The 22,915-nt window shown below is 37.6% G+C and overlaps 1 protein-coding gene across 7 annotated transcripts in view; it reads right to left on the bottom strand.

The window, feature by feature from the left end:
- The window catches only part of HECW2 (HECT, C2 and WW domain containing E3 ubiquitin protein ligase 2), a 338,340-nt gene that overhangs the window by 36,958 nt on the left and 278,467 nt on the right, over positions 1-22,915 (bottom strand). For all 7 annotated transcript variants that reach the window (XM_033112086.1, XM_033112085.1, XM_033112082.1 and 4 more), the window contains 4 exons: positions 14,689-14,772; positions 10,956-11,065; positions 1,695-1,815; positions 97-210 (listed from right to left, as the gene is read on the bottom strand). In XM_033112086.1, the coding sequence (XP_032967977.1) occupies positions 97-210; positions 1,695-1,815; positions 10,956-11,065; positions 14,689-14,772 (429 nt within the window). The remainder of the gene's footprint in view (positions 1-96; positions 211-1,694; positions 1,816-10,955; positions 11,066-14,688; positions 14,773-22,915) is intronic.

Raw genomic sequence — 22,915 nt, 5'->3', positions numbered from 1 at the left:
ATTTCCTGTTTCAGGCAACCACAGCGAGGATGTGGTGAAACATCCGCCCTGCAGTCCCAGCCTGGGCTCCACAGGCCACTTCTCTGTACTACTCACCCTTCCTCCCCGACGAATGTCACATACAGCTTATTTCTCTGCAGGTCTTTTCGGGAGTAGCCCATAATCTGATTAAAAGCATCTTCAAGTAAGTGATCTCTTCTGATAATTAACCTGTCCGTAAAGAGAAAATTTGAAAATTACCGGTTATTTCCTAATCCATATCTTTCTAGAACTGGGCACTTGCCATTTAATTTCCATTTACCATAACTAACTAGTCAAAAAGGAGTGACTGAATGTCATTGCTATCTGCCATAAAGGACACATTTGTCATTACCTCTTAACATTGGCAAAAGTTACATGAAAGAACCATTGGTAAAGACAGCACCCCACCTACAACCTATGAAAACAACTCCAGAGGCCTTTCTGAACGGGCAAATGAAGTTATCCAAGAAGGATATGAAACAACACACGTGCCACATTTTTGTGTAGTAAAGGAAGGACAACCCTATGAGGTAATGTTTGAAGCCTGAATGCACCTGGACAAGGAATTCAATTACTTAGTGCCTGGAAGGATTGCTGTGAGAACAAGGAGAAACAAAAAATTCTCAGTGTCCTCCAAAGCAGAGGAGTTTGTACTGTGTTGAATCTAATTTTTAAATTAAGTGAATCTTGAGATTCCCTAAGGGACAGATACAAATGACTGATAACTTGCAGTCCATTAATCTCCTTGTAATAATGACAATTAAAGTCATCCTTAGGCAGATATCAATTTGCCTTTAGCGAAAATAATAACAGGACGGGAGATGATAGGAGGTAAAACGCACAGAAGCTTGATCATCAAGACCTTCGTAAGTGAACCGTGAAAAAGGTAGAGCGTTGAAAGGTATGGTGTTGGGGGCAGGCTGATGTTTCCGGAGGGCGACGAAAGTGCAACCTGTGACTTGAATCAAGTGAGCCCTCACGGGCAGTGAGCCATGGAGCTGCTGGGCTGCTCCCTAGACTTTCCCTCAGTCAGTCACCCCAGAACATGGCACTACTGCAGTGGAGACCCTCTCTCTTCTGCCCTCTTTCAGGTGGCACAGTGTAGAGCTCTCTAGTGGGGACGTAGCAGCGGGGTGGAGGTGGGTACGAAGGGAGTAGGGGTAATTAGGAAATGAAAATAATTCTAGGCCAAACGACATAATGTTTCAATTTCCCCCATGTAAATGGGGGTGGATAAAGAAACAACATTCATGACATGTCTCGTTGGACAAGTTTACTTCACTCAATGAAACAGAGTTGAGCAGTCAGGTCAGCTCAGCACACAGTGATGTGCAATATAAGACACTGTGACAGCCTTCTATCTAATCAGTATACTCTAAGCCAACAGAGGGGTACTTTTCAGGAGAAAAAAAACAAATGAGCTTTTTATTTTGTCTACAGTTTTACGTGGAATGTGGCAGTTTCTTTACTGTTTGTTTTAAAACGTTAGCTTAATCGTGCTTAATTCCAGAACTAGGATGTAGATGAGCCTGCAGTGTACACACACCAAAATAACTATGCCGACTACAACAAAGGTCGGTCATCCCAAATCACAATCAATGTCCTCCATGCCCACCTGCATCCCATCCCTTTCACCATTTACCAACCCTGCGGTTTGCATCACTTGCACTTACTTTAATTTCCCTGGGCCTTGTCCATATCCTTTAGTCTCTAACTTCCTGTAAAAATTCCTTAGTTTGGCTTCAAAATCTCGCTTGTAAGGGGCAGGAGCCCGGGCATTGGCACGCTGTGTACCTACAGCAAACCACAAAAAGAGGAGGGTGTGGATTTGTGCAACGTCCTGACATTCACCATATCATCATGAAAAATATCACCACAGGGTTGAGACCAGAGTTAACGAGTAAAAGGAACCAATACTTTAAGTTCCTATGCTTTTTGACTCTCCAAGCTGAGGCTCTAACAGAGCTTAACCAGGGTTTTACAAGATGTCTTCCTTGTGGCATTTTGGTTAAAAAGAACAGTGCTGTTCCAATAGTTACGATGGTGTCCATGTGTTAGTCAAATATGTTCCCCTTTTCTGTCCAAACAAATATGAGTCAAACTGGGTTACTCATGTCTAATGGTAACAGTCAAGGGTGGAATATCTGTGCTTACTGCTGAGATGATATCATGGCAATTAGACAATGTGAAAGTATGTGGTGTATAAAGCAAGAATAGTGAGTTCCCCATACTTCACTCTATGGAAAAGCCACATAAACGTCTTTTGGATATGCATTATAACTAAGAATTATTTTAGACACTTAAGTAGTACACACATTTCACATTGCAGGGAAAAATAATCTTGATGTAAAACCAGAATTCAGACATACTTGTGGCAGACACGTCTCCTGGTTGCACTAAGAGTAAATACTACTACTATTTGTTGCATTCTTAATATGTGCCGAGTACTGTGATTACCTAAAGATGTTTTATACACCATCCTGTGGCAAGCATCATTAATAAAACATACAAGTAACACAGTTTGTTCCTCTTTCCATAGAAAAATCTGGCTTTGGGTCACAAGGTAACTAACAAGCCGGAATATAAAACTGATGATGAACCTGGGAGTCAGACACAGAGCCAGGACACAACACCGGGGATTTCCTCTCAATATTTCACAACACAATGAAAGAAACCAGAAAACAAAAGTTGTGATGTCTTGTGCAGTACACACCCTGTAAGCATGTTAAACATTTCTCTAATGAATAAATCAACTAAACGATCGTTATTGTTAGTAGTGTTAAGTTCAGCAACAGGTTCTCAAAATGAATACGGGGTGAGGGGCTCCTGGAGGGGATATCTGGGTTAAAGAGAGAAATAAAAACGTATCAAACAATTTGAGAATAATTAAGTCTTAAACTAGATTGTACACCAACTATAAAGCAGAGAGGACAAAACCGTAGCCCTGGGGCTCGACCCAGACCTATTGATCTATTTTGTTTGCCATACAATCATTTTTTAAAGATTTTATATTAACTTTCAACATATAAAAATGAGGAGAGTTCAAGTAAAAAAAAAAAAATTCAGATTTTTTTTTTTTTAACGTGATTTGGGAGCACGCGTGCCACTACTGGCTTGCATTTTCCCAGGGCTGCTGCTCCAGTAAGTGAAGCATGTGCTCTCCCCATTGTGCCACAGCCACCCAATGACACTGACTGCCTGGACGGCCTTGGTCATTGCATTTGAGATCAGTGTTATAGAAAAGTGATAGTAAATGAGAATAAGCACAGACCAAAATGGAAAAGACCTTAGGAAGGAGGCTTTATTGGAACCAGGCCTTGTAAACAGGAGAATCTATATTCTACACTGGCCAGGGCAGCAACCGCTAAATCAGCTTCGCATGCAAGTCCGGAAGACACTGAAGAGACCCGGCTAACGTCGAGTAGAGGGGCGTGCTGGGGAGTAAGCAGGAAATTAAATTGGTCAGAAGATTGGAGCCAAATTATGAGAGGAATTTAAAGAAACCTAGCTGAGGAGATTGGGCATAACGCAGTGAGCAGTGGGAAGCCCTCATAGGTTCTTGAGTGAGACAATAACATACAAATGGTGTTTTATTTAAGAAATGCTTTTCAGAGTGTGCTGAGGGGACTAAGCGTGGGAACGACTGGAGGGCGGAGGCCCAGTGAGGAGCAGTTGCTGCAATGGAAGCCTGAGGGGTGAGCAACAGGCTGCAGCGTGGTGACTCCGAGAAACATGCACTCTGTGAATAAGCATTGGTACCAGTAGTGAGTGGAGAAACAGGGAGCTCTAGTGGCACTGTAGTTTTCAAAACAGTAACAGTAGCTATCACTTGGGACCATGCACCTTACACAGAGGATTCTGGGGAGTCCTCACAAGGCGGTGAAGCAGGCGTCAGTATTCTTCCCACCACCACCACTTTGTAAGTCAGGACACTGAAGTCATACGCCAGAGAATGCGGGGTTTGGGATCTGCGTCAGGTCCACTGGACACTAAAATCCACGTGGGAGATGACGCTGGTGGACAAGGGCACGTGAAACTTTATACATGTGGAGCTGGGATGACAGCTGTTCAGGTGGGTGTACTCTATCGGCAGTTGAAAAATACAGTACTGGAGGTCGGGTGAGAGATCAGGGACACACTTGTGAATGAAACGAGTTAGTGTATGGATGCCACCTTGTGCAGTGCCTTTGCATAAAAAGCCCCACCTGTGTGAGCTATTATTGTTAATATCTGCATAGAGGTGAATACTAACGGCATGGGGAAATGTGTTGGGGTTTTATGAATGGATTTTAATAAACTGGCTATTGATCAATAATATGTCTAGAGGTTTGTTTGCATAGTTATGAATCTTTTCCCCAAAGAGCTAGGAGCTATGTCCTAAAGGAAACAAACTTGACCTTAAAATGTCTGGGATACAGAAGAGACTCCTAGGCAGTGGTCCTCAATCTTGACTGCACTTAGGAAGCTTTGAAAAATCTCAATGTTCAGACCCCACCCAAGACACATTACATCAGAATCTGTGGGGGTGGGACCCAGGCATAAGTGTTTTATACAGCTCTCCAGATGACTCCAAAGGTGTAGTCAAGGATGGAGAACCATTATCCCCTGAGGTCAAATGTAACCAATGAAACACATGGGCAGCTTCCAGGGACCAATACAGGGGCAATGCTTCCTGGGTACCATTTGAAAGGCCTCTTAGCAGCATGATCTCCACAAGCACGAGGCTGATCTCTTGAATGGCTGAGGGACAGAGGTGAGTCACAAGTCCACTCAGGGGTGGCAGAATACAGCTGTCAGTGTTGCAGAGTAGTAAACCCGGACAGTTCAGAAAGCAGCTCCAATTAATCAGTTTTCATGAGCAAGATCATTGACAGGGAAGAGGGAAAAGAAGAATAAAGGACTGAATGAAAATCTTTCAGGACAGGACTCAAAAGAAACATGACTCTTTAAGAATTCAATACTTAAAAAAAACCACAGCATATATTATACTATTGCTGTATAATCTGAGCTGCTTAAAAGGATGTGGGAAATGCCATAATGCATTCCATCAATAGCAATACAGACACTTAATAAAAATTAGCTTTGACTCCATTTACGCTCTAGGTAAAGTGATTCAATTACAGAGACTCTGGGGACAGACACTGTTAAATGCAAAAATTCTTTTGCTAATAGCTCTATTATGAAAAAATCATTTACACATTACTTCATGGTTTAAAAATTACAGTAAATTATGTGGCTGGCCCTTGTCAAATTCTTAATGCAAGTCGGGTTCAACTGCCAAGAAATTCCAGGGCAGGAACAATGTTACTTCCACGTTGGAAATCAAAAATGATCTTGGAAGACTGAGCTAATAGAATTGTATAGGAACCATAACTGCCAAGTGAAGTTCTCGGATATAATACTCCTACAGACAGAGAAATTTTATGGTCTTTATAGTCTTAAACAAGGAAGTCAGATACAAAAAGGTCAGTGTTACATTTAGGAAGTGATCAAATGAAGGGCTGACTTCATGGATGGTCAGCATTATGTTAACTATTTGCAGGAAAAAGTTTCAGTAACAGATATTAGGTTCTTTTTTTTTTTCTGTATATTGCTAGATAGACCTAAAGTACTTCCATATAGTGTTACACTATTTTTATTTCCTGTTACAAAACTGCATAATCATATACAAACTAAAAAAATTCTACCTGACGAAATACTTAGTGTAGTATTAGAAAAATCTTGGCATCACACTTCTAAAAAGCCTGGGTTTTCTGATTCTGGATGTGCCACCAGGAACCCAGACTGCACAAATGAGAAGCTCTCAGTCTGCGTTGGCGGCGGGTGGAGCTGGGCCTAATCCAGCATAACTCCAGGCCTCTGTATTGAGACAGCTCAGAAACCCTCTTCTTTACTGGTCCACTTTCTAAAACAAATCTCTGTGCCTTTTTTTTTTTCTTTACAATTCCTTATTCGTATGAGAACTATCAAGCACTGTGATAATTTCTGGAATATTCCATCTTCCGGAACATAGTTCAACAGTGGAAATTTCAGGGGAAAAAACACCTCCAAAGTAGCTGGCACACAGCACAAGCACTGAAGTCTTCACATTTTTGCTTTATTCCCTAAGAGTAGTAAAAGGCCCTCAGGTCATTGTTTCAAGCTTGCTTATGTTTCATTTACATACCATTTATTTAAAAAAAAAAAAACTGACTTGATAGTCTGATTTCTCAGACCATGGCAAATTAGAAGCTATTTATTAAAAGGGGAAAGCTGCAGAGCATGCAGCAAAGTGGCAGGCGTCCTCTGACAGCTTTGGGGGGCTGGGGGGGGCAGAACAAAAGAGACTAACAACAGAAAAACAAAAACAAACACACCTCTCTCTCCTGACAGAGATAGTACTTGGCTTTCCTTTGGTCTCTGGAATCACAACCCCTGAGACCCACCCACCCAGGGAGCATCCTTCATTTGTATCATTTGGTTCCTGGATTATCTCTGCCAGGCTGAGCAAAGAAGGAGAAGGGATAGAACACTGTTTCTAAAAGCAAGTATAGGGCTACTTCAGGGACTGGGGGAAAGATGAGGGAAGGGAGAGGGAAGAAAGGAAGGGAGAGGGAAGAAAGGAAGGGAGAAGAAAGGAGGGACAGGAACAGAGGATGTTTGTGAAAAGAACAGGAGATTAAACAAACAACAGCTAAGATGCTAGGACTTTGGAAAGAGAGAGGAAAAGAGGATGCTTAAGGAGAAGCACTGTGTGTTGGGAAAAATAATTCCCTCTCCTATCTCATGCCCTCATGACAACCTTCAGTAAAGACCCATGTGGCTTTTCAGTGTCCTCTGGTCTATTTTACTTCTGTTTCAGTGTGACCTGGTGCTGATTCTAGCTTCCAGATAATCCAGTTCTAGTCAAGTAACGACAGCTCTCTCTGTACGGTGATTCCCTCAAATCATGAAATATCCTCAAAGCACTTAGTTACATGCAAAATTCACATAAGTGAGCACATCTCCAACAATATTAGATAAATTTGGTGCTATTGCATTTAAAATTCCTAGAAATGTGCAGCTACAAAAGGTGTTTAAATAAACTTCTGGGTCCCACATTTGCCATAATAAACCATATGGTGTTTGGAAAGATCTTTTATTGCTGGCATAGCTAAGGTCGGGATTGGCATTATAACAGTCCTAGCAAAGCAAACATTCACATTCCAAAATTTTGACAAATTTTAGGTGAGCACTCTAACAGCTGCAAAAAGCAGTGAGTCAAAGTTTCCACAGCTCCTGTCTCTTCTGTACTTGAAAAGACATGTAAATGTGCTTGGAATGAGGAAAAGTGTGTAAAGTTTACCAGGTTCTTAGGCGTTCTGAAAGAAGATCATGAAAATTTATTATTGTCGTAATTTTCAAAATATTATTCCCACACCACTAAAAGGGATGAAACTCTAGTCACAAGAAGGAGGGTCTGACAACTTTAAAAAATCTGTTTAAAGTGCTTTCACAAAAACTTTAGGGATACAGGACAGTCTATTTTACTCAAAGAAACAGAAGATTGCTCTAGCGTTCAGAGTGGCTAGTTAGTCCTGCCCCTGTCTCATGTGGAATTAGTTAGAGTATTGCCACCGATAACAGGCAGTACACCCCAATTTCAAGATCAAATAAGGCCCACTGAAACAGAGCAGGCCAAAAATATGGAGATGATTCTTCCTGAAAATTAAAACCACCACAAACACTGCTAGCAATTTAGATCTAGTTGGGCTCTACATGTTTTTGGGAAATGTTTAACTCTAAATCTGCTTCCAGCGTGCATTTTATTACCACACTGGGGTTAGTCATGGCCATTTGTGAGGCTAAATTTAAAGAAGCCACCTCGTCATCATTTAGAATGCTCAGCCAGTCCCAAGAGCACATGCCTCAGCGGGGCTCAGAAGGGACAGAATCTGATGATCTACCTTTTCCTCGGGGAGGATGGGCCAGAGAAAAGGCCTGAAAAACAGAGCCTTGGTTGGAATAAGCAATAATCCACGCAGCTTCATTTCTGTAACCATAAAGCATCCGGTAAAGGGACAACCCATTTAAACTTCCTCATAGGTCCCAGCTAAGATAAAGACCAGTCAGAATGATTGAATATCTAGGCAGCCAGCTCTGCAAATCAGGAAGAAATGGATTGATATATTCCAGTCATTAATGACTCAAATATTGACAAACTATATTTTTCAGAATCCAATTTCCAAAAAGGAAGAAAAAGGAATAAACTAACATTCACTAGATGCTGGTGATGGTGTTCTCCAAAATAATCATGGGGCTGATTACTATTATTCTCATTTCATAGAAAAGGAAATTCAAGCTCAGGGAAGGAAGGAAATTGCCCAGAGTCACACACAGTTGATAAAGACTAAGGCCAGCTGTGAATTATATCAATTTCCCCCTATATCTTTAAACTTACCTGTAGTGTCATATACTTAGTTCTTTTCATCCTGTATCATTAAAATAGGTGTCCCTACTTTGTTCCAAAGCTGACCTGTGTTTTGCCTCCAGTGTCCTGTCTTCCTGTGGGCCTGCGCGTGTGCTGACAGCTGTTTTGCCCCATTCAAGGAACCACTTTCCTTCCACCCATATCGTTTGACCTCTGCACACATACATGCTCAATTTCCCCATCCTAAAATCCCTTCCTTTACTTTTCTCTTTCTAAGTACTGCCTTATTTTGCTTTTCTGTCATACTTCATGAAAAGAATACTTTTGTTTTCATACTGTGAAAAAAATATATACTCCTGGCTTCTAAACCCTGTATCCTTCTATAACTGGTTCCATCCCAGTTGGTGACCTATTACCTCATGGAAACTGCTTTGGCAAAGGCCATATCTAACTTCATGATTTTCAAATTTAGTGGCCTCTTCTCAGGCTTCATCCTTCTTGAATCCTTTGAAAATTGGCCCTGTTAACTACTCCCTCCTCCTTGAAACTTGGCTTCCCTGAACAGACTTTCCTAATTCTCTTCCAAAATCCACTGGCTCTCTTTCTTTCACTTACTCCTCTGTCTCAGCCCATCCCTTCCATACTGGAGCTCCTCATGTCACCATCCTCTATTTTCTCTTTTTTCCATAGGCTTGTCCTCTCTAATTCCTCTAATCTATACTCTGGGCCTCAACTGCCACCAGCATACCTGTATTCCCAGCCACCAACCTCTCCTGAGCTCCATGACTGTCTTTTTCAGTTGTGTTTGGGTATCTCCAAAGATTCCTCAACAAAACATGTCCCAAATCAAACTCATTTCCCCCCTCCCCTAATCTTTTTCCTTTCTTGGTGAATGGTGTTACCATTTGCCTAGTAGTCTAGGTGGTGAGGACCACACGATCTGCCTTTCCTGGACTCAGAGTCCTGGTGTCTCTACATCCTACATATCATGTGAATTCCCTTTTCTTCATCACCACTAGTCCAGCCCTTTAGCATGCCTCCTGGGTTAAGACAACAGCCTCTCAAGTAGTGTCCCTGACTCGTCTCTCATCTTCTAATCCATCCTCTGTACTGCTACCAAACGCATCATTGTCACAAAGGCTATTTCTCTGTTTGTAAATTTTCAGTGACTCCACACAGACTACAAAACAAGGCTTCAATGACCAACTAGCCTATCTTTCCAACCTGAGCTTTGAGAACTTGCCTCCACTTGTATCTATCAATTTGCCCTAAACTACTTTCATGCTTCGGAGGCTTAGCTTGTGCTACTCATTTACCTCGAATGCCCTTCTTCCTTTGGTGCACCTGTCAACTCCTATTCATCATTCTTCAAGGCTCCCCCTCATACCTGTTGTCTTCATCTTTTCCCAAACACCCCACCTCCAGTCTTGAAGGAAGAATTTTCCCCACATCTGTGTTCCCATACATCTCTACATTATAGGACTAACCACAGAGCTTTACAGAGTCACTTGTTGACTCACTGCCCCACCATGAATCCTTCCTTCAGAGGCAGAGACTGTGCCATTCATCTCTGTGGCACCAGGATTCAGTTCAGTGGTTGGATCATAGGTGGATGCTCAATAAATCTGTGTTAAATGAACAAATTAATAGACTTCTTCCTGTTTGTGGTATTCAATTAATCTGTAGCTTCATTATCATAACAATATGTGAAAACATGTATTATATATCAAAGAACATAGAGTAGCTTTTAGTGATACATATGGAGTTTGGATGTCTATTAAAATAGTTTTAAATTCTGATAGCTGTTAAAGCGTGAACAATACATTGCCTATAACAAAAATAAATAGCTGATGTCTGTCAACATCATGACTACCTTCCTATAAAAAAACTCATTTGCTAAGCTCCATTTTCTACCAATTCATTCATTCATTCATTCATTCATCCATCATCCATTCACTCACTCCTTCATTCACAACATAGCTCTTTCAAAAAGAATTGGAATTTAAGTATTTTAGTTTGTTTCATCTATGAACATGTTCCATCTGCTTATAAGTCTCTATCTTCCTATCTAACACAGTTAGTGATTACTGCAGGGAAAAATTATCCAAGTCCATTAAACTGACTAATTTTAATTCTATATTATTTCTTGAAAGTAGAGATTTCTTTTTATTATTCATTGAATTAGTCTCCTAATTAGAACTTTTTAAATCCAACAAGCTCACATAGTATTTTGTACCCTACTATTTTCCAGGGTATATTCGGCGCTACATAACATACTCGTAATGAAAAGTGAATTCTGTATCTGAGTATATCACACTGCTCACCTTTATGCTCCTATTCTAGAAAGCCATTATCTTCCTGTCAAACTGAATACTCAATGGAAACAAGCCAGTTTTAAGAGACAAAAAGTGCCACACAATATGTACCTGTGCTAACACTAAAGATGTCCCCAAAGTATTCCTTTACTGTCCTTTAGGAAGAACAGCACATCTGACTTCAAGGCTCACTCCTCAGAGAATTCACTGTGAGCTGCAGGTGGACTCACCTGGCGAGTTCTGGGGAGAGGATACAGGGGAGCCACGTGGGGATTGACAGTAGCTGGGGTGGAGTAAGGCATGTGGAGGCACATAAGACATTATCTCTTCTTCAAATAAACTGGGGAAAAACAAGAAACAAAATGCGTACTTTAGCCAACAAGGTGGGGAAAGGCCTTATTTCCACAATGAATAAGACAGTCCATTCTACCATTCTGACCCATTCTGTCCGAGGTCCAGTCCATCCCAAAGGGAGCACTTGTCCCTTTTTTCCTTCACGTAATTCTTGGGACAAACTGGCTAGCTGTTGCAGCTTTGGTAAAACCTGTGGCTACTTGTGTGTTTTTCTACCAACTTCGGACAATGTAATTTCTGTTTTGCTACTTTAATATGTGAGTTTGAGTTTACATATTTGTTTGAAACAGTACCTGGGTTTTTAAATTTGAGAATAAGATTCAATCAGAACAGAAACATTTATTGAGAAACCCACAGTAGATACACAAAGTATGTATTATATATTCATATACAGCAGGGTCTCAGCTTTCAAAGAGCTTAGGATTTAATTGGAGAGTTAAAAGCAAAATAAAACACTTCCTAAATAATTACAACTGCTAAATAATTAGCTCCCTCATTTACCCTAGTTTTTTATAATGTTTTTCAAATGTGAGGGTTTTGATGTTAGATTATTCAACCGAGGGTCTTCTTTTTCCTCTAGATTGAAATTTCTCTTTCTGATAGTCTTCTAAAAGATAGTAAGTAGGTATCCGATATCTTGGAATCCCATAATATTATAATAGAGAAAAGTAATATTGATTGCACTAAGCTCAAATACGCAAACATTTAACAAATCAGAATTAAAACAATATGAATTTTTAAATAAAGAGGTGGAAATAGGTTTTCTTCAAACTTGGCAATATCTAGAAACCTAGTACTTGTTCTCCGAAAAGATTCAGAAAAAGTGGCAACAGTTTAATCTTGTAGAGATTTAAGGCAAGGACTCCTAAGGGCTAGCGCACTGGTTCTCAACTGAGGTAATTTTGCCCTTCTCCTTTGGCATCTAGTGGGTAGAGGTCAAGATGTTGATAAACACCTTACAAAGCACAGAATAGTTCCCTGAAACAAAGATGGTATCCAGCCCAAAGTTTCAATACTTCTGAGGCTGAAAAAGCCAGGGTTATAGCAATGCAATAACAATTTGATAAGTCTCTCTTGTTCTTCATTCACATGCACACATGTCTGCTAGACCATTGTAGCAAAAGCATTTTTAGACATGATATTTTTTAAAGCCATTTCCCCACTTTTAAACTATAAAAGTCAACCGATTTGGAAACAGAAGCAGTAAGGAAACATATTTGTAATACCAAATTAAGCCCTGAAATGTCTTTTTATGTCCTTTACTCGTTTTTCTTTTGAGTTTCTTCCTTTAAATTGATTTAAAGATGGTCTTTACGTATTCATAATATCTTTGTTTTATGTGTTATGAAAATATTCTTCCAGTTTGTTACCCTTCTTTATGGCTTTAGGTGTGACGTCTTTCATTATGTAAATTTTAAAATTCAAATGTAGTCAAATTTATCAATCATTTCCTATATGAGCTCTGACAGAGATACATTTTTTACATGAGTTGAGTTAGTGAAAGAATATATGAAATAGAGTAATCAATAATAAATGCAAAAAGATTATTTAAAATTTCTTCAGTTTTATAATAGCTGTATTGGAAAATATCCTTACATGAGTTTATTTTGAATTGAATCATTTCCTAGTGCTATATCATTAATACATTTCTGCTTGCTGATAATCAAGTCCATTGTACCAGGAGTGATATTCTTTTTTAAGAAGTAGGCAAAGTTTAAAAACACACACAAAGTCTTCCCTTATGTATGCAACAAGTCCATTGCTTGAGTTTATAGTCACTGATTTAAATGACTCAAATCCAAAGTAAAATAAAAAATAAAGAACTGAGGATAGCCCAAAAGGTTTCAATAATCCTTAAATATTATTTGTTAAGCATACATATATAATACATCGTCACCATGTACAATTATTAAAATAATAAATACATTTGATCATCCAAACAAAATAAGTTTAGAATTGAATAAAATCATTTCTAATAATTACAGAACTATTATATACAAGTGAATTTCCCATGCTTCTTCAAAGGCCCATTAACTTCAGAGAACAGGCTTATTTTCCCAAATGGGAGAAAATGTAGCCTTGCTCCATCTATCTATCTATCTATCTATCTATCTATCTATCTATCTATCTATATCAGTTTTCAAATATTTTAAATTCTATTTCATAACACACAGAAACTCATGCAAACTGTGGTGTTTACCAAGTACAAATATTCTAAGCTATAGTGTAATTTAAAATATTTAGGACAATACCATTTAAAGATTATTGAACTAAGGATAGGTAAATGATAATCATGATTTCTGTTTTATAATCAGTTTTTATTTTTACTAACATCAAAGCAGAAGAATTCTTTAATTTAAATGAAAAAACCATACATTTCCAGAATGAAGCAAAAGAGTCATATCTTAGCCAGAATTTTGTAACAAAAATTACTATTTTATCACCAACCAAACTATGGTAGAAACATCAGACGCCATATTAACTAACCAAAAGTCTTCCTGACCATCTAGCATACTATATCCTGTTTCCAGAACTAGCGCAGTACACCATAGTCAAGGGTCACCCACTAGACTGAGAAGTAACCCCTCCAATAGGTCTTGTTCAGAATCAAGTAAAGTGAAGTCTCTATGGAAAGTGATCATACGCCTTACGAATTATACTCCAACTATCCAGTAAAGGAAAATAATTTTTTAGCTTTAGTTTTACAAATATGGCAACTATCAAGTAGGCAGTTAGAAATGGTTAGGGTCAAGATCATTATAAATAACATGAATGAGATTGTTAGTACTTTGGGATAAATAAAATATTGCCTGATATTGGCTCAGCATGACTTTCCCTTTAATTCTATGGAGGTTTCAGTGGTGAGTATCCCAACCACTGGGTAGAGCAAAACCTTATTTTACTCTGACCTCCTACATTTAAAGGACAATATTTTAAATGAAAAAGGCTTTTGAAAACTTATTATTTTCCCTTCTGAACTACTCTAAAATTTAAAAACCAAAGCTGTTCTAAGCATCAGGAAAGAAAATACAATTGGTCAGTTTTATGAAGGGCTATCAAATTGGCAGTGAATACCAGTGACCAAATTTCAACTTGATCGGATTTCCCAAACCTAAATTCTCAAAACCATAAAGTAAATAAATAGTATTGAATCAGCAAAAGGGAACAAAGCACATTTTGAGGAGAAAAACTGAAAGAAAATATAAACATGACCTCTTCTACTCTGAAGGGGTAAGCTATGTATACCCTTCTGCTCCATTATGGAACATTCTACTCTTCTACTCTGAAGGGGTAAGCTGTATATATCGTTCTGTTCCATTATGGAACATTCCATTCATTGGCCTTTACAAACCTTTCCTTTCACCAATACCACCTCCTTTACCAGCACGGTAAAAACAAAATCAAACAGCTCAGTAATAAGAAGTCGAATTTGAAATGAGTTATCACTAAACCAGCATCCACATCTTCAACATGAGTAGTCCACAAGTCTTCAAGAATAAAGGAGACCTTTTTTAGGCTACCAATATTAGACTACCATATTATTTTCTAAAATGCTCCACAATCTCTGATAACAGGAGACATTCTACTTCAAGAACTAGTGTTACATACCTCAGCAACATAACAAGGTCTGCATCACTTGAAAGACGCACCAATCCTGGGGTCCCTTCAGTTCGGATAAATTGGATCTTCTCCCTATTCAAGCAAAGAAACAGCTCACAATGTATGCGGTAGATTTTTGGATATAATGCAGTGCTTTAGGCACCATTTTAAAAATAATGTTCACAACATTTTTTGGATACCTATTACGTGGCAGCTACTGTGTGACACCCTAGGAATACACATTTGAGACAGACATGGTCCTCTGAGTATCAATATTACCCAGTCTTAATGCTGGGGAAAGATTCTTTTCTTGCTTTCATCATTTTGCTGCCCAAGTACTACTATAGGTAGTCATAGCATCCAAACAATAAAACGCAGTCTCTGTTTTGTGTTAAGGCCTGTGATGGGCTTGAATCTAAGCAACAGTCTATACCATTCAGGCTGATTCTGTTATTCCAAAAAGTGAGTGTGTAGGGATACTCATCTATTTCCTGAGGGTTTACCTCTAAATTATTTATGTGTTATGAGCACATTCTTACTTGGAAGCAGATAGTGTCTATGCATTATATACTCAATATAAAAGCATATGGCTCTTTCAAATGAATGAAAATCTTAAACACTTTCAGTTACTACAGTTGGTAAAACAGATTGTGTGTATATCTGTGTAAATAAATATATACTTATACAAACACATATCAAACACAACAATGGGAGATATTTCTACCATTATTTTATTATAGATATATGTGATAACACCAGTTTTTTTTTGTTTGATGAGCCATGTCACTATTTTTATTCTTCATATGAATACAATTTTAATAAAACGCTAGTTGTTTCCCCTCATTTTACATCATGCTATTTTAAAGTATCCCATATTAATATGTATGAAATGAGGACAAAATAAGAATGTAAACTATGTACTGAAAGCATTACATTTGATTGCACTATAGGGGTCAACACAAGTATGCACTTTTAAGTGCTAATGACAATGTATTCGGATTCCTGTATACTATAAAATAGCAATCTCTGATATAAGTACTTATTTAGATTTAGTTCTTATCTAGAGAGCATTTTTTTGTTTAACGTTTTCATAAAGTTCGACTGCATTTTATATTTCCAAATTCTCTTCTAAATTGCTTACAGGCTTGAAGGCAATGAGGTGGAAGGCAAGGTTTATTGTTGCGATGAGAAATTCCCCCAATGCACAGAAAAGTCACATAGCTCAGTTTGCCCTCAGCCACACAGCTTGTGAGCAGTGATAAACAGAGTTCAGTTCTCAGCTGCTTCTGGCTAAATCCATTTTACACAATATGTTAGCCGACGAAGCAACTAATCTTTGGTACAATCAAATTTATTTTTCTATTTTTCATTGCCAGTATATGTGTGTGTGTGTGTGTGTATGTATATATAGAAAATGAATGGCAGACATGTACGTAAAGGAATTGTTCAGACGAGACAGGCCAGCCTCTCTGCTTAGTCATTTCAGTTTGAAGGCTCGAACCAAGCAGAACATTTCCCCCGCAAGCGTTACAATCACATGTTTGAAGCACATGACGAAAACCAAGGCTCATTATCTGGTGATTGACTTTTTGATAAGAGATATAAAAGTTTGTTTTAAAAAACTAACCTAAATAAAAGTTATCTTGGAAAGAAAAAGGAATAATAACCAAAAATATACTCTTATAAGGGTGGGTAACAATATGCTTTGATCTTGAAGAATTTATCTCCAACAGATACACTGTTTACACCCTTAGTCTACCATCACAATGAATCAGCAAACAGCAAAACCAGAAAACCAACAGGCTGGGTGCCCTTCTCCACTTCTTCAACTGGAGCTAGACACAGGCGGGGAGTGATGATACTATGCTCTGGACTGTGGCTTCTAAGTTTCCTGTGAATAAGGAAGAGCTCACAGTTTCCTGAGTCACAAGAATGACAGGCTGAGGAAAGGAAAGGGAAAGACACCAGAGGAAATATGCCAATTGGGAAATTTGTCATCACTTTCCAGATATTAACTCTTACACAGTAAAGGCAACTAGTCTGATTCTTCAGGCAAGAACATACCAGAGGCAGGCTGGGACTAGTTTTCTGCCAGGACAGCTAATTTATCACAATGACAAGCTATGGGTCATATGCTTCCAGGAACAAGACACTGGAGTATGTCATTTGATGTGCATCATACCACTAAGTACTTTCTCATACTAAAATTCATTCATTCTTTCAGCAAACATTTTCTGAAATCCTACTATGTGCTGGGCATGGTATCACATACTGGGAAGCCAACAGATGGTAAAATATGGTCCCTTTCTCAAAGAATTCATGGTGAAGTGGAAGAGAGCAAGTCAGTGGACTTTCGATAAAAATATTTAAATTGTTCCATTCATTTAGCTGAATTCTGTTTAGGCTTTCTACCCACTCCTATTCTACAAAGCCCTTCCTAAAGTCTTTTCATATGAAACAAAGAAGGCTTTAGTCATTAGAACAGATCAAGGCTGGGGACGAGACAGAAGTTAGCAGACATCCCCAGAATGTCATCAGTCTTTTCTGAGAAATGAAAAAACAAAAAACCAAAAAAAAAAGGGGGGGGTGGAACTACTTCTCCGTTATCAGGTATTTGCCCAATAATCTATAGACCAGTATTTCTCACACTGGTGTCCCTGTTTACCAGAAATCTACAGACATGATCTCGAGTCCTGGGAGAATTAAAAAATTTTGTGTTTTCACTTTGATGATCAAAATTGCTAATACTGAGGTAGGCATATTTTGGATAATCTGGATGACATTTGTGACTGAATACTGACATGGGACTTTGGCTACCATGTTTGCATTTACAAGACAGTGGTGCCAAGTGATCAGAGATAAATTTTCAAAGTGTGGGTACCTGGCCCTAAGTCATCTCTGGGTCTTGATGTTAAATATAATAGCAACAGACCTTACCTGCCACTCACAATGCTCTGACCAATCAAAAACACAGAACTTTTATTTTGCAGTACTATTTTGCATAATGATAATGATGAAGTGAGGATAAATAATGTATATATGAAATACCGTGGGCTAAAGGGAAGACAAAATAAATGGACTTAAAAAATAAATTAGGCATTTTTACTAAAGCATAAAAGATTTCACGATTCACTCCAAGAACAAAAGTTTTACAATAGTTTACAAATAGCAAATTTGGCAGTAGAATCATCAGGATACACTCAATGATATATTTTTTCTTCAGCATTGTATTTGGGGGTGTACTATTCAATAAACTGGCTTATCAAAACAATGAATCAGTAGATTAAACATAAGCTATTTGTTCAGAAGGAAACATTATGACCATGATAAAGCCACAGATGCACATCACGACCACTGATGCAAAATCAAAAAATCAAATCAAACACAAGTGAAACAAAAAGCACAAATGTATCTTTCCACTGACAATGGTCTCAACACTGGTGATATGGCTTCTGAGAAACAAAATCTCACATTAATATCATTAATGCAAATGTTATTTTTTTGTTGTTTTTACTCAATTTATATGTCTTTTGGTTTTATAGTTTATAAAAGCTGTAAAGATAAGAAGTTTATGCATATTTACATTTGCACACATTTATGTTTCATTAAAATAAACATTGTAAATCTGCAATACTTCTTTTCCTTTTAGAATGTAAAATAGATTTGGGTCCTAACAAATTTCCATGAGTTCACTCAGTATCTGAAATAAACATAACAAGGTTGAGAAATAGTATTAAAAATATTGTTAAAGATATCTGACTTATTATAAATTCATAGAGTTAGAAGGAATCTGTGGCAGTTCTCTACTTTCTTTTTTTACTGCCTTCACCTTAATGAAGAAATTCTATTCAACCTTAGTGTCTTATAATGAATATTAAGGTTATATTCAAATAGCATTGTATCATTTGACCCTCTCAGCATGGGTATGTTTCTCGCTCTGTGCCCTTTAGAATACATTCTAGCACTTCCTCCATTGGACCTTCTCACAGGGTCACTCATTTACAACTTAAGTTCCTCTTGAAACACGAGTTTCTTGAGGGCAAGGCCCTTCCTTCCTCCTTTACCTTTGTGTTCCCCAAGTACCTCCCACCATGCTGTGGACAAAAGGAGTGCTCAGTAAAACACAAACCAGGCACTGGATCAGTTAATGCCAAACTAACAGATTTGGTTCCAGCATATTTCCCCGAGTCCACTCAGTGTTTGGAATAAATTATCTTGCTATAAATTTTTTGTTGTGGCAGAGAAAAAGAGAATCCAAAAGCTGACATCAGATTATTAACTAAAACAGAACTCAGTGAGGGAAGTTCAAAGATGTAAAGAGGCAATCCTCTTAATAAGAAAACTTACAACTGTTTAACAAGAATGTTAAACTATATAGTGACAACCTCAGGAAAAAGTTGCTGGCTACTGTTGTCTCTCAGATGCCCATAATATTTAGATTTCTGTAACCACTTCCTCCAGGGCACAGAACTCCAGAAGATAAACTCTAGCAGAAGATCATTTGAGGACAATGAACATAGTCTCAAGACCGGAATTCCCACACAAAATACTCTCATCGAAACCAACCAATATTTTGGTGAAGTTAAAGAAGGGCACGTGATCAAAAACAATCAGAAGCAGCAATGCTTCTAAACCACAAAACTCTCTGGATTGCAGACTCTGCTCACACATGGTTCCTGCAGACACAGTTCAGTAACACCTTCAAAAATACATGTTTTTAAAAACTGCTGAGGGTAATTTCAGAGAAATCCCTATGACTTCTCTAATGGTAAATGTCAAGGGAAGAAAATTAGCATTGATCATTCACACTTTTTATTGCAGTCACAGCATATGAACTGACTTGAAGGATAGAGGCAAGCAGTAAAGAGATCAACTTTTCTTTCTACTTCCCATTTATATAAGCTAGATTTGAAAATATAGCTCCATTATGGTCACATGATTCTTATGAACACACAGAATTGACATTAATTAGCCATATGTTTCAGGGCAAAAATTTGTTATAAATGAATACAAATCAGTTCCTTGACAAGGATTTACAGAGTTACTTAACTCTCTTCTGGTTTCCTCATTTTGAAATAAGCATAGTTATAGTGCCTGCCTCAAAGGTTGTGGGAAGAATTAAATGAACCAATGCAAATAAAATACTAAGCATAGAACCTATTACACAGTAGCGCTCAATAATTTTTAGCTATTGAGTATATTATTAGATAGGCCTTATAATTATTTCTTCTTTTTTCAACAGACAGTATAATTTTTTGAAAACAGAGCAAAAACTAGATGCCTTGTGACTGACTCTTTATTCTGTTTCTGTTGTTAGCCAGTTGGTTTAATCATGCTGTTTACCTTGGTTAATTCCACAAATATTTATTGAATACTTCTATGATATGCAGTAGATAAGATACTGGCCTCTCTATGAAACTGAAATAATGCTGTGAGTACCAACGAGATAACACATATGAAGGCTTTACATTTCTCATAATTAAATAGATAATGGGAAACGTTATTCTCAATAGAAGCAAAATCCTATATAAAGTAAAACCATTTTTACTCTAAAAAGTAACCACTGGATTCTAAAAAAAGGAGTTATTACGCACAAAAGAATCTGGTTACAAGACACCTTACCTAAAGCATTCTCACAGCCTGTACCCTAAGCCCATCATTATTCTAAGGAGTTAATACCTAGGGTATACTAGAATATGTAACCAGAGGATTTTGTTTTCTTTTGAATTATAATATTTTATCATGCACTCGTTAACAGGTGTTTTAACTGAAAATACATTCAGGAATTGAAACTAAGGAGTAACTTATTCAATGGGATGTAATAATAGTATCCATTTGTATGTAGGATACTATGTATGAAACAAGGAGGTTTTAATTTTATCTGTTAATTTTTCTAAAGACAGTTTCCATGACTATTTAAATCCATTGAGAGACAAAAAAGAAAAAAATACACACTATTAATAAACATAGAAGGGATGCATATTTTGTTTGCTTTGTAAGAAATGCTTTGGATTTACTAACAACTTAGCTACGGTGTATATCTAAATACTATATATGTAAAAAAAGATTTCATTAAAAACTGTTTTGCGCTATCATTAATGATAATGCATTGTTTTCTATGATTTTAGAATGGCTCATTATTCTTTTGGGTTTGGGGAAAGCATTGGGGCTTGATTCTGTACTGATATTTTAATTTAGTCCACACTGTTTTCTTGATAAATGCAACAAAATATAGCAAAAAATCAATAGTGAACATATACACCTAAAAAAATGGTTATTCATCGTGCTAGAAAATGGTTTGGAAACCCTGACTGAATTATTTGTTAGCAAAAAAATGCAATACTTTGGAGAAATGTTCAGTGGATGAACATGTTTTTAATGTGGGAAATCTTCCAAAGTTACATCAAAGAAGTATAATTATGAAAAAACAACTTAACAAATACTTGGGTGTGATACTTTAAAAGAATCTTACCTAATTTTGGCTATGAGACTTCATATTTTGGGCCTTTTTAAATCTTAAGAGACTGTCCAGTTAATAGCTGTGAGATTCTATGCATGTAAAATGTGAAAACTAGACATACATGACATGTATGCCAAAAGCCTATATACAACTATGAATTAGCATATCCATTAAAAAATTAGTAGCAATTATTCCTTTTACGGAAGTCATAGCATAGATGACAGAGTCTAAGAATCTGTGTTCCTTACAGTCCTATGTAGCAAAATGCCAAACCTCTCATTAGATCTACAAGATTAGTTGCTTGTGAAGATATTTTAATACACCTTTGGATGGTTTCTGAAATGATATCTCAATGGCACTGCCATGGTGTTTTGATCCTCAGTAATTTCTGCTGAACCTTGAGCCAGAAGGCTCTGGTCTCTCTCTATGTAGGCATGGAATGGTCAGGACTGGTTTCATCGTATGCATGTAAAAGAATTCAGAACAAAGATTTCTGTAGGAAACAACACTAGAAAGCCTTCCCACACAGAAGTTAATCATGGAACAAGAGACCCTTCCTGCATTTTAACTATATCCACAAAATCACATAGTTCCATTTATACATATGATCAGTCTCAGGGACAGTGATTTTGAGAACAGAGTAAATTTACGGAGAAATTACTTTAAACTGAATCTTTGTGATACTGTAAGGAAGAATACACTATTAATATAATGCAAATTTAAATTTGTTCTGTGCTTGCTACTGCTTACATAGTACCAAGTGCTTTAAGTAAATTATTTCATTTAATCTTCAAAAGGACCCTGTGAGTTAGAAATTCCCATTCTCATTTTACAGATGAGGAAACTATGACTTGGAGGTGCTAAATGCTTCATTCATAATCACTTGACAAGTAAATTGCAGAGTCAGAATTCAAACTAGGTCTTTCTGACTACAAACCTGAACTCTGAAGATCTATGTATATTCTACTACTTCCTAAGGGCCATTATCAATAACTGGTCTCCCAGTGAGAGACAGATCAAGATTCCCCAATGATTATTACTATGTGGTGTCAATACATTGTTTTAATCAGGTAGTTTTTTGTTTGTTTTTAAATTTTATTGGGGAATATTGGGGAACAGGGCCCATCATCTCCAAGTAGTTGTCTTTCAATCTAGTTGTGGAGGTAGCAGCTCAGCTCTATGTCCAGTCACTGTTTTCAATCTTTAGTTGCAGGGGGCGCAGCCCACCATCCCATGCGGAAATTGAACCTGCAACCCTGTTGTTCAGAGCTCACGCTCTAACCAACTGAGCCATCCGGCCGCCCTAATCAGGTAGTTATAAAAATTCAATAATTATGTCCATGTGAATGGTCCATAGGAAAATAATAGTTCCAATCCAGATTTCCTGTTATCTAAATGTGGTACTACATTTAGATAAGTCTGTCATGTCGGTTCTAGACATCTGAGTGAGCAGTAAACAATTAGAAGACTAGGAGAGAGAACTAGGCAGGTCTTCACAGGAAATCTCAGAAGGCTCAGCAGAAGTAAATTTATGCTCTTCTGACCAAGTAGCCCAGGTGTTAGCTGAGATTAATGTATCCAGCACAATATTAAATGTGGAAAAATTCATTTGCTAGAAAACTGGACAAGAAATAGTTTAGAAATTTTGAAGCCTGAGATTTGTTTTATGAAAGCCAGCTTTTGGAAACTTTAATTTTTCTATTTCTTAAAACTTTGTATTGTTTGAGAATTTCACAATAGCATGTGCTATTTTTAAAATGAAAAAAAAAAAACACA

Source organism: Rhinolophus ferrumequinum, chromosome 8, assembly GCF_004115265.2.
Source record: "Rhinolophus ferrumequinum isolate MPI-CBG mRhiFer1 chromosome 8, mRhiFer1_v1.p, whole genome shotgun sequence".
NCBI lineage: Eukaryota > Metazoa > Chordata > Mammalia > Chiroptera > Rhinolophidae > Rhinolophus > Rhinolophus ferrumequinum.
Note: the sequence above shows the minus strand (reverse complement) of the source record. Positions and strands in the feature narration are given on the sequence as shown.